This window comes from Ostrinia furnacalis, unplaced genomic scaffold (assembly GCF_004193835.3).
Source record: "Ostrinia furnacalis isolate ACB-3 unplaced genomic scaffold, ASM419383v2 OfSCF2887, whole genome shotgun sequence".
NCBI classification, from domain to species: Eukaryota; Metazoa; Arthropoda; class Insecta; order Lepidoptera; family Crambidae; genus Ostrinia; species Ostrinia furnacalis.
Window position 1 is genome coordinate 242882 of NW_021133126.1, and position 13111 is coordinate 255992.

Sequence of the window (13111 nt, forward strand, 5' to 3'; positions counted from 1 at the left end):
AATTAAGTTAATGCAATCGGGAAATTAACAGGAATTTCCATCACAGCTTTTCATTTCATAAGTTACAAATAAGCTGGAAGAAAAAAGATAATGCAATGATATAGAAATAGTTTTTCTACAACAAAATTCTAATGCGGATGAAGAACATAAATTCTTACTAAGAATAGCAAAGACGAAATAGGCAATGTTATCATAATTTTAACCACTGGATCAAAAACTAGAATGGTAGACAGTAGTTATAATCTCAAAACTGTTTTTGTGCAAAATTATACGAAATTAAGCGTAGTAGAGCATCACTCAACAACTGGAACCTTGAACTTACAAAAACAGAGAATAGAGGCGCCCACAAGGTAAATGGGTCTTTTTAAACTAAACAGTAGTTCAAAACAAGACAACAGTAAATGTTTATGATTGCTTGTTATGAATTTTATGGTAGTTTCACAGCAGCCAGCAAACAGTTTACGATTGCGACCGTACAGAGCCCTCCCATCGCGCGGTGTATGCAAATACTGACTTCGCAAGGGCCGCGCGTGACCGCGCATGCCACAAATTACTTGCACCGAGTGCCCTCACGCCGACGCGACTTGTTAAGGGTCCCCTACTGGCCCTGCTGCAGACTGGGAAGCAATGTAGAGTCTATAAATTCACCAATGTATTGTGCCCAATTTTTAATGTGGAAATATTATGAAATCGAGGAAATCTTTAATGATAACAGAAGACAAGGAAATCTTCTTAGTCAGAAAGTCATCAAGTTGAAATATTTTTGGGTATAATAATAAAGTCTTACAGCACAGAAGTGTTATTACAGTGTCATTGTATGGAGATTCGAGTGTCGTAGGATTAATGCAAAAATATGTTAATAGTTATACATTTAAAGTTAGACATATAAGTCACGGTTAGAGGAAAAAGTCGCACAAATTGTATTTTTTCCTAACGGTAAAACTCTTATCTAGCTAGCCCGATTATACTCGTATTTGGCTAATAACAACGAAAATTCCGAGAATAAAGTTGATGGTCGTGATAGTCGTGACATTGAGCAACCAAACCGAGCCTCAGTAGAATGTCCAAGTGGACGTGCAAAGCTCTCGCGAGCGCGACGCGGCGGAAAACATGGGGACCCTCCAGACAAGGTGACTTTGGCACACGCACACACTCGTTCAGCATAATGCACACGTGAGGCTGCTGCGTGTGGCGGCGACCCTGGCCTTGGCGGACCCTACCACGCGTCAGCCGCGACTCGCCACCACTCACCTATCTAATCTCGATCGCGTCGCTCAGCCTGACAGCTTGAGTCGACCAAGTGCTGACAACGGATTAACCGGACACGACTGGTGTGCGCAAGAAAGGATTACGTCCCCTCACATAACACACAATCACATTAATGCACGACCACAGCATAACCCCATTTGGGTTACTTAAACACAGAAGCTTTAACTTAATAAAAATAAGAAGCGAGAACGGATCAAGTAACCGTGGTAAGGCACTAATGCATTTTAATATTTAAGTAAATGATTTCATATCTACCTACGTCAAGTACATCTCGAGTTATGTGGTTGGGTTTTAAATGTAAGCAAGTTTTTCCTCATATGGCTTAAAAGGAAAAACGATTATAAACATTTTGTACCTATTCTGATGCAATCAAATGAAGGTAAGATTAAAGGATAAACTTCGAACATAAAGGATAACAAACAATAACTTAGAAAATGTAACCAAAGTCTAATCGTAGAAGTACAAAAGTAATTTAACTGGTGCCTCCATTAGATTTGACAGTCTTTTGAACGAATTCTCGAATATTTCTCAAGTCTCGCGTAATCGGATCGAAGAGCGACGTCTACCAGCAAGTGATGCAGTATCAAATTATAACAAAAGAATGCGGAGGTGAGCATTCTGATAAGTTTAATTTCGAAAGCGGATCGTGAGTGGCACTCCAATGCCGCTGCTGGCTGCTATCGCACCCACACCGCTATATTTACAACCGAAGATAACACAATCACTTGCATACCTGCTTATTGTTTCGCGCATTGCTGCAAGATATCTGCAGTAGCGGATTAAATCTTATCCGCAATATTTCTTTTAGATCAATATGTTATTCAAACGCTTTATGACAGTATAATTACATATATGAGATAATTGATTATTATAATATAGCTCAGCAAAAATAGCTCATAAAGTTACCAAAAATCGAGAAAATGGTGGTACCCATATCACAGATGATTTGATTGTGTGAAAATCAATGAGTTTTTCAATCGCATACGTTAAGGTTAATAACATAGATGGGATAAAGAAAAGCTTCTAAACCATTTATAGAACTCGAAATAGTCTAACGGAATGCATTAATCATAAAAACACTTAACGTCATAAAGATTAACTATTAACTACTCCCCGAACATGCTGCGGCCAGCTGGCCTGGAAGTTGAAATGGTTTCGAACTGAACTCTAGAGATTAGCTAGCATTATAGCTTTGATGACGTCTACACAAGGAATTTAGTAAAAACTTGTATTAACTAATCAAAAGTATGTTTCAAGGGCACTGCTGGCTGAGGATATCGTATGTAGAGACTTGGAATTATTCAAACGAAACCTAGTTTTTAGCATTAACATGGGTAAAGCAGTAACCTACTTGTTCCATTACCTGGATTTGAAGTACATGAATTGATTGACGTGATCCATAAGCTTCTAGTCAGCAAGTGAACAGTCAAAATAACTAAGCATCATACTGTACTGGTTGGCCAAAGCACACATCTACTTACGTAATTATTTGCAAAAGTAAACTTCGACAACAGCTTATGAACAGTGCAAATCATGTTATGGTAGATATGACGTGGATGAATCGCTTATTATTTATTTAGGTAAGATAATAACTACAGATAACAATAGAAATCTATAAATACATACCAAGAATTTGCATTAAACTACTGCATTCTTAGCAAGTCGATGATAAGTAACAATGTGATGCTGATCGAGACAAACACTTGATCACTCGCAAATTTTTACCGATGAAAACCTTCAACTTTTATCCATAAGAGGAAATTCCAAGCCGAAATGTTGGTTTAAAAATAGTGTCTGATTAAGCGGAGTCTATTTTAGTCGACGCGTGTGCGACGACGCGCCCGCGGCGACACGTGACACACCCCTGGCGTTCAGGGGTTGTTCAGGACTACGAACTGTTTTGGTAATTAGGCAAGCGCCGGCGGAAATCACATGTTTACTTATCAAACCAGACACGTGAACCAAATTTTTTGTACTGTGAAGAAAAATAGTTTGCCAAACATTTCAAGATTGTTTTTTTTTTAAGTCCCTTTCAGTCTGTGCAGTCTGAAACATCTAGCGAAGCTAGAGTTCTTTTAACTCGTCAAGTCACAGCATAGCATCGTATCAAAAACGGTTCAAAAACCGGCCAGACATTGTCCGACCAGTTTCTTCCATAGCTCACTATAATCACCGGTCAAAAGCGGTTATTATGAGTCAAACAAGAGTCCACGCCGTAATGTAATTCAATTAATGTAAAGTATGCACTACTTGACTCTAGCTGGACCTCTGCGTGAATGAAACCTCATTGCAAGATGCATTATGAAATTCCACAGAGTTAAAACGATGAATAGGTGAATTTTCAAACGTTTGATGTGAATCGAAATAAGGAAAATGTTTAAGATAATCAAGGTGTTAATGGCGATATTCAAAAAATGAATTTGATACAATCGGTCGAATAGCAAATCACGTCGGCAGTATAAAGATCATAGTGTATTGTATGTAACGGTACATAGTTATTTCCAAACGACTACGATTGCTCATTTTAGTCGCTGTGTACATCTATCTATCTACAACCGGGCCCGTCTAGCTCTACAGGAAAATCACTCCAACCGGACATGGTGAAAACGAGATTGATTTGTTCGATACTATACAAGACACCTGAACATGAACTATCGTAATGTATAAGTCCAAATGAATAGCGAGTTCAATCAAACACTTTGTACGAGAGTAATAAAATAAATCTTGCTAGTCAAATCGGCCGTGGAAATTCTTTTGCAATTCGGAGTTCGAGGAAAAGGACCGCCATAAAAAAGTTTCGATGGTGTCCTGAATTTAAAATAGCAAAGGAACACAGTTTAACTGAAGCGGACACTGGTGACAGCAGAATTACAATTACAAACGAGCGTATTTCAGGCGAAGCATTAATAATAATGCCAATCCTAAAAAAACCCACAATATTAATTTACATAGGAAAACAAAACAATCATGCCAAATTACCATAAATTCTGTGCTCATGTAAATTATTTTGACCAGAAGTCAATTGATGAGGTCGCGAGGGTCACAAATCAGTCGTGTGGGTCGTATCATAAAGGAACGAGGTTATTGCGACGAGTGCCAATGTCGGCGCGCGATGGGAAGTGATCTGCGACAACAAACATCACAATGAATGCATTCTTCGTGGGAACGCTGCTGCAGCCAGCCTTGTCTCCGAGCCATAATGCGCCTGAACCACGGGTGAACGATCTGAGCTCGTGGAGCGAAACAAACAACGCGTCACGAACAATGACACATTTTTGACATCGTCTGCATGATCTCTATGCAAAACTAATTTGTTTAGAATGCTTATTGCCCATAATATTAACAATATTGCGTGAGAAATTCGAGTTCTCGCGTTTTTGATAATAATTAATTACTTCCCATAAAAACATTTTGATTACCGAGTCAAAAAACACAAATAGCCATAATTTAAAAAACTTCGTTTCGGCCGAATCATAATTTGAGCTGTAACGAGCGCGCACTCGTTTTCGGACGCAGCGGAGCCTCGCCTCGCCGCACGCAACGGGTGATATAACTCACGCTTCCACAGGCGGGATGACTCGGATACTGGTTTGACTAACGTTAGTTTACGTCGTACCCCACATTTCTAGAAACACATTTCCGGAAAATGGAATTTCTCGAAAGTTCGCGCAAGGAACAGCAACTAACCTAGATTACAATGGGGATGTTGCCTGGGTCAAAGAGCAAGAGTTTTAATTAGTCCGTCAGTTAACTTATCAAAAAATACTTTACACGTATTTTTCACTTTTTCAAACTAATGAAAATTTAAAGAGATACAGCGCCCCAAAGTTCATAAGAAGAGGCCCGTGACGTCACCGCTTGCTTAAAAATGCCGCACGTTGTGACGTCGTGCGCAACTTCAACGCACCATAACTATGTAATTATTTGTTAGATTGACAAATAAAATTATATGTGTCCAATATTTTTTGATATTAAACATTACGGACTAAAAAAATTTTTTTAGGCAACTAGCCTATACAAAGACAGTCCCAATTAACTCGACTCTCGGGAACGTCAAGACGACATCGTTACACCGTCACAGCATTTCACCTGCGACGACACAGGAAGTCGGCGACCAGCCGGATTTCGCGGGATCGCATCCGCGCGCTTGAAAGCTGGTTTCGCTTAAACTGGCCAAATAAGTAGCGCGACGTGACCAGTGACCACCCCTCGTCGGGGACTTCACAAAAACTGCATTTTCTCGAGGCCTTCGGAACATTGGCCGAAACTCATTTAAATGCAAGCGAAATCGTGACATGCACTGTAGACGACTTTTGTATGTAAAGCGGCGAACATAAATCTTTCTCAAGTCTACACAACGACTGTACGGTGCCGTGCGGTCACGCTCCATGCACTGTTTGTATGAAATCCGAGAATTCATAAGCGATCGCAAATGTATATGCGATTGATTGAAAGAGAAACCTTGCATTTCAATAACATAATGATCGAGGTGAAACTGAAACAGTTACCACCACACAATCACAATAGTCAACAGAAAGCCAGCGATCGGTTCCAGTGGAGTGCAGGAAACGCAAAATAGGAAAATTTATAGAAAATAGTATGGCATAATGCAAATCTGCAAAAGCAAAGAAAGCGCAAAGCATATTGACAACAGCTCAGAAACGATATCAGTAAGGTCAAACGACATAATTAGTGTATCTGAGAATTATTTGCACACGATAACGAAGCTAAATTATACGAATTAAGATAGGTAGAGTTAACGCTAAAGCAGAGAACTGGTTGGTCGGTGTACAGAACAAAAAACTTAGATTATGAGCAAATTAGAATTTTAACAAGGAATAATTATAGTAAGCATAACATGAAATATCTGAATGCCTTGTTATACAAGGATTCCGAGAAATGTGTGCTAGGTGAGACGAGTGCCAAAACCACACTTCGAGGTAGGTACGGGGCGCGTGCGGCGATATTTTAAGAAAATTAAAATTCTAAAAATACAAAGGTAATTGACACGCAGCTTGCAGGGCGTCTCCGACAAGATGGATGCTCGTACGTAAACAAACAATCCACTAACCATTCCAAGTGAACGTTTATTGATATTGCTAGCACAGTTAGCATTGCTAACATCTGCAAATCGTCTTAACACGCCTATAAAATGCAAATCACATTTAAAACCTGTTTTGTGTATGTTTCAAACCTGTTTGTAGTTGTTTTAATCAAATACATAGAATAATAAACCCAAGTAGGGGCAATACTTCACTGCGTGGGTTTTCATCCCGGAAAAAAACTAGAATCAAATTCTAATCTTAAGAATTAAATTATGATTCTAAATACAATCGTCATTACGTACATAGTACATTTTCAAACCACTAGAAATAACTTGACACTAACGTAAAAATAAAAACTTAGATGAAAATTCGACAATCCCCGCGATAACTAATCTGAAGATAATACACAATCAGTAGGTAAACTTATAGAAGTATTTGATAAATGACGTAGAAACCAAGGTCGACGCTAACAATAGACTTTATCCGTGTGAATATTTTTCAAAACTAACACACAAATGTAAAATTGACGACGTCAATCGTACTAGAGTGAACGGCGTGATACCTATAAACAAGAGAGATGACATCATGATAGCATCATTCCGCGAATACAAAATGTGGTAAACGTACCTTTCTTGGCGTGCTTCTCGCGCTCCTTGTCCTTGTCCCGCGCCTTCTTCTCGCGCTTCTCCCTCTCCTGCTTCTCCTTCTCCAGCCGCTTCATCTCTTTCTTCAAGTCCTTGTCGTTCTTCTTCATTTTGGTGTCATCGATTTTCTCGGACAATATGAAAGTTCCCGTTTGGAGCTTCGTGTCCGTATCCTCCTTCGGACGCATTTTCTAGCACTGACTCGGCACTATCAACTCACACAAGGATATTGTTAAATATACGAACAGAATCCAGTGTAAATTCACTCTCGGGGAAATTATCTCGGAGTTTCGTCGACGTGAAAAATTCAATTCGGCACAGATCGGGCCGACGCGAGCGACGGTTTATCGTCCAGGTGCACTGGAACGGCCGCTATCGGCGAGTCCTAATCGAAGTTATCACTGCCACTCGTGAGCGATTTCAAAACGCAAAGAGCGATGATACGGGGATCGAGCGGAGCGCGAAAGAGCCGAATCGCGGCGCGCACCGACCGTGACTGAGGCCTGGGGAGCACTGCGACGGCGGCGCCCTCGCGGCCGGCCTCGGCACTGCGCCCCGGCTTGCGCAGGCGACGCGTGCGACCGTCCGATTCTATAAATAAAGCCTCACTTCCTATACACTATGGAATCAGAAGGCGATTTATGGCCAATGAACCCATGAAAGCTTTTCACGAGGAATGACTAAGCCAAATTTTGAGCCGAATGGTCTAATTTGTTTCGACTAATGTTTACGTCTGCTTCGATGCCAAGGTCTCTATACATGACTGTTACTATTGAACAGCGAATAACACTCATTCAAGGTTAAAGTTTTGTGAGATTTTAAGTGGTACCTACTCGAAAGACTGTACATGTATGCCCAACTATAGCTGTGACGTGTATGTCCATTTTTGTGGGCTACAAATCGAGACAAGTCTTGTATGTGAATGATGAAGGTATTTGATTTATATTATTTGATACGAAGATGGTATTGCGGTCATTTTCAATGAAATTAAAAACTAAAGTAAATGTAACGCTAACGGCATTTCCAATTATGCAACAAAAACAAGTAAGTAACAATCAATTCGTGTTGCTCGGTCAAAACATGACTGCAATTACTGTAATCAAGATGAGGTAAATGCGGTCTGCGTAATTGAAAATCTCGTCTAATTGCTTCAATTAGGCATGTTTTCCAGCGAGTTCCCAAACACAATACCCACGTGATTCAACGGTTGGCTGTCGAACTAATCGGTTCATTGTTTCCCAGCGGGCGCTACCGCCGTCGCCGCCAGCTCCCGACACAAAGGGTAAAAAGTTCACAACTCCTTTCCCAGGCGCATTGAGCCGTGTCGAGGCTGCGGTCGGACGGCCGGCGAGCCCGGCGACCATCCTGAGAAAGCGGACAGCCGATACACGACACCCGACGCATTAACATAGGACCCCATTTCAAGTGAATGATCATTGAACTATCTGAATCGCAGAAGGATATGGTATAAATCGGTTCAGCATTGGCATTAATTCAATTTTGTAATAACTGCAAAGGACATCATCCACGTTTCATATATTTTTGGTCCAAAATCAAAAGTGCCGGCCAACAAAAAAAAGTGCTGTATTCTGAAATAATACGTCTGCCTTAGCATTTGTTACTATGGCACCAAAGCCGTAGCTCCACTGTGCGTCGAGTATTTGAGATCTAAAAGTCATCAATTATTCATACATTTTTTGTTCAAAATCAAAAGTGTCGGCCAATAAAAAAAAAGTGCTGTATTCTGACAGAATACGTCTGCCTTAGCATTTGTTACTATGACACCAAAGCTGTTGCACCACTGTGCGTCGTAGTATTTGAGATCAAAGTCAGTCGTTTCATATATTTTTAGAACTCAAATACTACGATGCACAGTGGTGCTACAGCTTTGGTGCCATAGTAATAAATGCTAAGGCGGACGTATTCTACCAGAATACAGCACTTTTATTTTTTGGCCGGCACTTTTGATTTTGGACCTAAATGGATGATGTCCTTTATTTTCAGATCGTTTACTTCACGGTGATATTCCCCTATGTGGTTCTCTTCTGCCTGTTCGTGCGGGGAGTGACTCTACCTGGTGCATGGAATGGCATTTCGTTTTATATTTTTCCGGATTGGGATCAGTTACGGAACCCAAAAGTGAGTTTTTATTTGTTTACTATTCTTCACATTAGTGGTAGTTTATACCTAGTATTAAATATGGGATATAGTTATGAATTTAACTAAATGACATATTTATGATCACAGGTATGGGCAGACGCTGCCACTCAACTTTTTTACTCTCTCGGACCAGGCTGGGGTGGTTTGGTTAGCATGGCAAGCTTCAACAGATTCAATTACAAGAATCTACGGTTAGTGCACTCAATAACTTAGAATAATACAAATTACTTTACTAATATACTTTAAAAATATTTAAAATCTGTTTTTCCAGGTCATCAATAACAATCCCCCTAGTAAATAGTGGTACTAGCATCTGGGCTGGTTTTGTAGTGTTCTCAGTACTCGGCTTCGCAGCTGAACGGACAGGGGTGCCTGTGGGACAGGTGGCCAACGCTGGGCCAGGGCTGGCCTTCATCACCTACCCAGCCGCAGTCTCTATGATGCCAGCTCCAAACTTTTGGGCCTTGGCTTTCTTTGTCATGCTGTTTTTCCTTGGAATTGATACTATGGTAAGTAACAAGGTAACTATGGTTAGATATTCTATTAAAAAATCTCTTCATGAAAAAATCTATGCTTTTAAATCACAAATATTTTGTACACTATAGGACTTCGATAATCTTGCATAATTTGTCTGTTTTCCCCATTTGGAGTAGGTACCTATTGGCAAAGCGATAAGGAAGTTAAATCTATAATATAAATCTATAATCAAATAACCTTTATACTGAATCAAAAATGACCTTATTCATTTCTTGTTTTTCAGTTTGTGACCATAGAAGCCGTGATAGCGGGGGTAGTCGACGAATTACCAGCTCTCCGCTCCAGGAAGCGCCTCATCACATTCCTCACTTGCCTGATAATGTTCTGCACTTCCATCATATGCAACACTGAGGTTTGTACCCAAAACAAGGTAAAGTTTGAGGTCATGTAAACTACTTATGCTGTCTACCGTCCTTTATAAACATTCCGCCTTTTACGAGATAGTAAGAAAACGGTACAAAAATTTTCATTTTCCTGAACCTATTTTTAGTCTTGCGTGTATTCCACAGTTATTTCAACAACATTCGCGACAATTTACGTAGATTTTTTTAATTGTTTCAATAAATGAATATTCGGACATCACATACCGCCATAGTTCCAAAAATTTTTTTCTATGGGTTACAACAATGGAAACCTAGTTACCAACATAACATATAATATGAACAGAGAATAACGATCATGTTTGTGTTGTACGAAGATATAACTCGCGTACGTACTAGCCGAATTATCACCATCCATCCAGATTTAACCGTTACACTTATCAAATAAGATGCGATTTCCTGTTGGCCCCTTGTAAGGGTCAGTGCCGTCGCTTACGTCGTATTTTTTCAAATTAGATTTGTTTTTCTCAATAGATATTGGCGTAAACAATGACTAATTCTATCTCTTTCCCAGTAAACAGTGACTGGGGGGGAATTGTCGTGACCTTGTCTGCTACGAGTACGTAGGAACTCGTGACAGCACTTTTATAAATCTGTTCAAACCAGTTACGATAACACTGCACTTACTTGCCCTTTCCTATCGGTTAGCAATTAAAACTAATTTCCCACTGTTACTTTAGCACATAGATAAAGTAAGATAATTTGATCTGAAAATTCTGTGCCAATGAATATTAAATTATAATTTTAGCGCATAAATGAGTCAACGCCAGAGGTATGGGAGTGACACAGGAGGAGTATGATAGACAATTCTGAAACATTTCAAACATATTTGAAGTCTTGCTGAAGTTCGACGTCTCAAAAACACCCTCCCACTAAAAAATAAAGCACTAGACCATTTCAGAAAAGGAAGAAAATTATTTATCTGTATGTTTTGTTGGAGGAAATCTTATCAAACTCCACCCCTTAAGGGTAATAAACAAACTTATGTAACTTTCATGACACAGATTTTACGTAAGACATTGGACTGGTTTTTCCGCCCCAGCGTAGGTTAGATTATATTATTGCCTAACCTAGACGCATGTCGCACATCGTCTAGACGGTTTATGACCTAAATATTATTTATACAGATCAAAACCACAGCATTGGAAGTTGGAACACGAAGTGTAATGTTATAATTAAGATTGAAACTGTTGTTTAAAAGACGGACACTTGTGGCGAAAAAATATTTTTTGTACAATAATTTAAATCTACTTTCATTTTATTTCCAAATTATAATTCAATGCACATACTTATGAAATTACTAAGTCCCACTAGGTGGACCGACGATCTGGTGAATTTTGCGGGAAGAGCCAGTATGCGGGCAGTGCAGGACCAGTCGTATTTGGCTTAAACGAACTGTTGTACNGATGTCCTTTCTTCTCAAGACTTATACAAAACTGTAAAAATTTAAAAAAAATAAGTAATCTGAAGATATTTGAAGAAATTTTACACAAACCATTCTACAGAGTTGATTCTGAGACTCTTCAAAATGTAAAACAGGTCCGTTGAATATTTGACAGCATGATTTATAGAAAGTACTTAGGTATGTAAACAATAAAAAGCAACGATAGCAAAAAGGCAACAAAATGCGCCCAGCTTTCATGCGCCAAGCTTGCGAAAGTTAGGCTAAAAAGTTTCTGCTATAGTAATTACATACGATCAAACAATATCAAACCACTCATCTGGGTAGTTTTTTACGACAGGGATCTTCAAAGTCAAAATGACTGTAATAATCAGCTTTAGCTGTACACAAACTTCCAGCACCATATTAGAGCGATAAATGATATGAATATGTACTTTGTAGGCGATCTAATTTCTGAAACGTGGTAATCTCAAAAGATCATCGCCAGAGCGCGATAAGACCCGCGCACCACCCAGCGCGCGCGCAAAATGGACCGTTTAATTAGCACCGACGCGCAAATGCCAGCCTTCCGAGTGCACTTCATTGGCTATTCATTCCACCCAATCGTTATTCGCTGAAATGTGTTAATGCAAATTACCAGTGCCGCCAATACCGCTTCTTGGAATTCGAATTCGTATTCTTTATTTCACGAGAATTCGCGAAATTACAGGAAATCTGGAGAAAACGTTGCTTTTAAAGAACGTAATGAAAAGGTACCTATCTAACTTACGTCTAATAACAGTTCAGTGTGATTTTCGCAACTCTACATAAAAACAATGGAAGCTAACGCAAACATTTTCTTCTGAAACCCGAGTCTCAAAGCGATGACATAACGATCGACACGGGCGCGGCGCACGTACGCCTCCAGAAAAGGCTCTTCGCAGCCGACGAGCCAACTTAGCAGTGTCGTAACTCGGAAGTCACTTAGCTAGATACAAGGCTCGTATTATGGTAGCTTAACTAGTTTCAGTGGGCGCGAGAAAGCTCAGTGTTTCATCAGTGTGATCTTATTTTCAGAGAGCCTCTTAAAAATAAGGATAAGGTCTGTGAAATGTGTGAAAATTATATTACAACGATTTGTTCAATTAAGCATAAAAAAATCATTTTAACATATTTAGGCTGGGTTGCACCACCTAATTTTAACGGTGACTACGACGATTACCGGTGCTTTTTGTATGGAGTTTGACAGATTTTTGACGTTTGTCAAAGTTAAAGTAAGATGGTGCAACCCAGCCTAATTAATTTTAAGCAAATAATTACAAAATACTACACTTGAACTAACTAGAGAACTAGTAGCTCGATGTAAAGAAGACGGCAAGATAGAGTCAAAGTTTTATATGGTACAATCTATTACAATGAGTTCCGCAAATAATCTCTCGCATCTGAAAATATTCCAAATCGACAATCAATCTCTACCGCAATGTTTGACTGGTGACACACGTTTTACGTTTCAACGTCAATTCTCTAAAAAGTTATATCCGTCGATCTTTAGTCACGATTTTTTTGAGCTCACGCTGATTTTCAAGTTTCTCATTTTAGATCGGATTAAAGCTGAGCTAAGTTACTCCATTTAGAAGCAACAAAACGAAGCTTATGCCCGTTTTCACCATGAATCCCTAATTTTTAAGTGACCCC

The 13111-nt window shown here is 39.5% G+C and overlaps 2 protein-coding genes across 8 annotated transcripts in view; one reads left to right on the forward strand and one right to left on the reverse strand.

Moving 5' to 3' along the window:
* The window catches only part of Unc-115a (actin binding LIM protein Uncoordinated 115a), a 75948-nt gene extending 68471 nt beyond the window's left edge, over window positions 1-7477 (reverse strand). For 4 of the 7 annotated variants that reach the window (XM_028310091.1, XM_028310089.1, XM_028310092.1 and 1 more), the window contains exon 1: window positions 6942-7476. In XM_028310091.1, the coding sequence (XP_028165892.1) occupies window positions 6942-7146 (205 nt within the window). In that variant the 5' untranslated portion in view covers window positions 7147-7476. Of the gene's footprint in view, window positions 1-6941 lie in introns of all 7 variants that reach the window. The other 3 variants (XM_028310088.1, XM_028310087.1, XM_028310094.1) reach the window with 2 other exon arrangements.
* Window positions 7478-8062: 585 nt separating this feature from the next.
* LOC114356737 (sodium-dependent proline transporter-like) lies at window positions 8063-10521 on the forward strand. The gene is made up of 7 exons (XM_028310075.1): window positions 8063-8067; window positions 8268-8358; window positions 8963-9097; window positions 9206-9309; window positions 9390-9627; window positions 9879-10007; window positions 10510-10521. Exons 1-7 carry the CDS (start codon window positions 8063-8065, stop codon window positions 10519-10521), a joined length of 714 nt encoding a protein of 237 aa, XP_028165876.1.
* Window positions 10522-13111: the final 2590 nt, after the last annotated feature.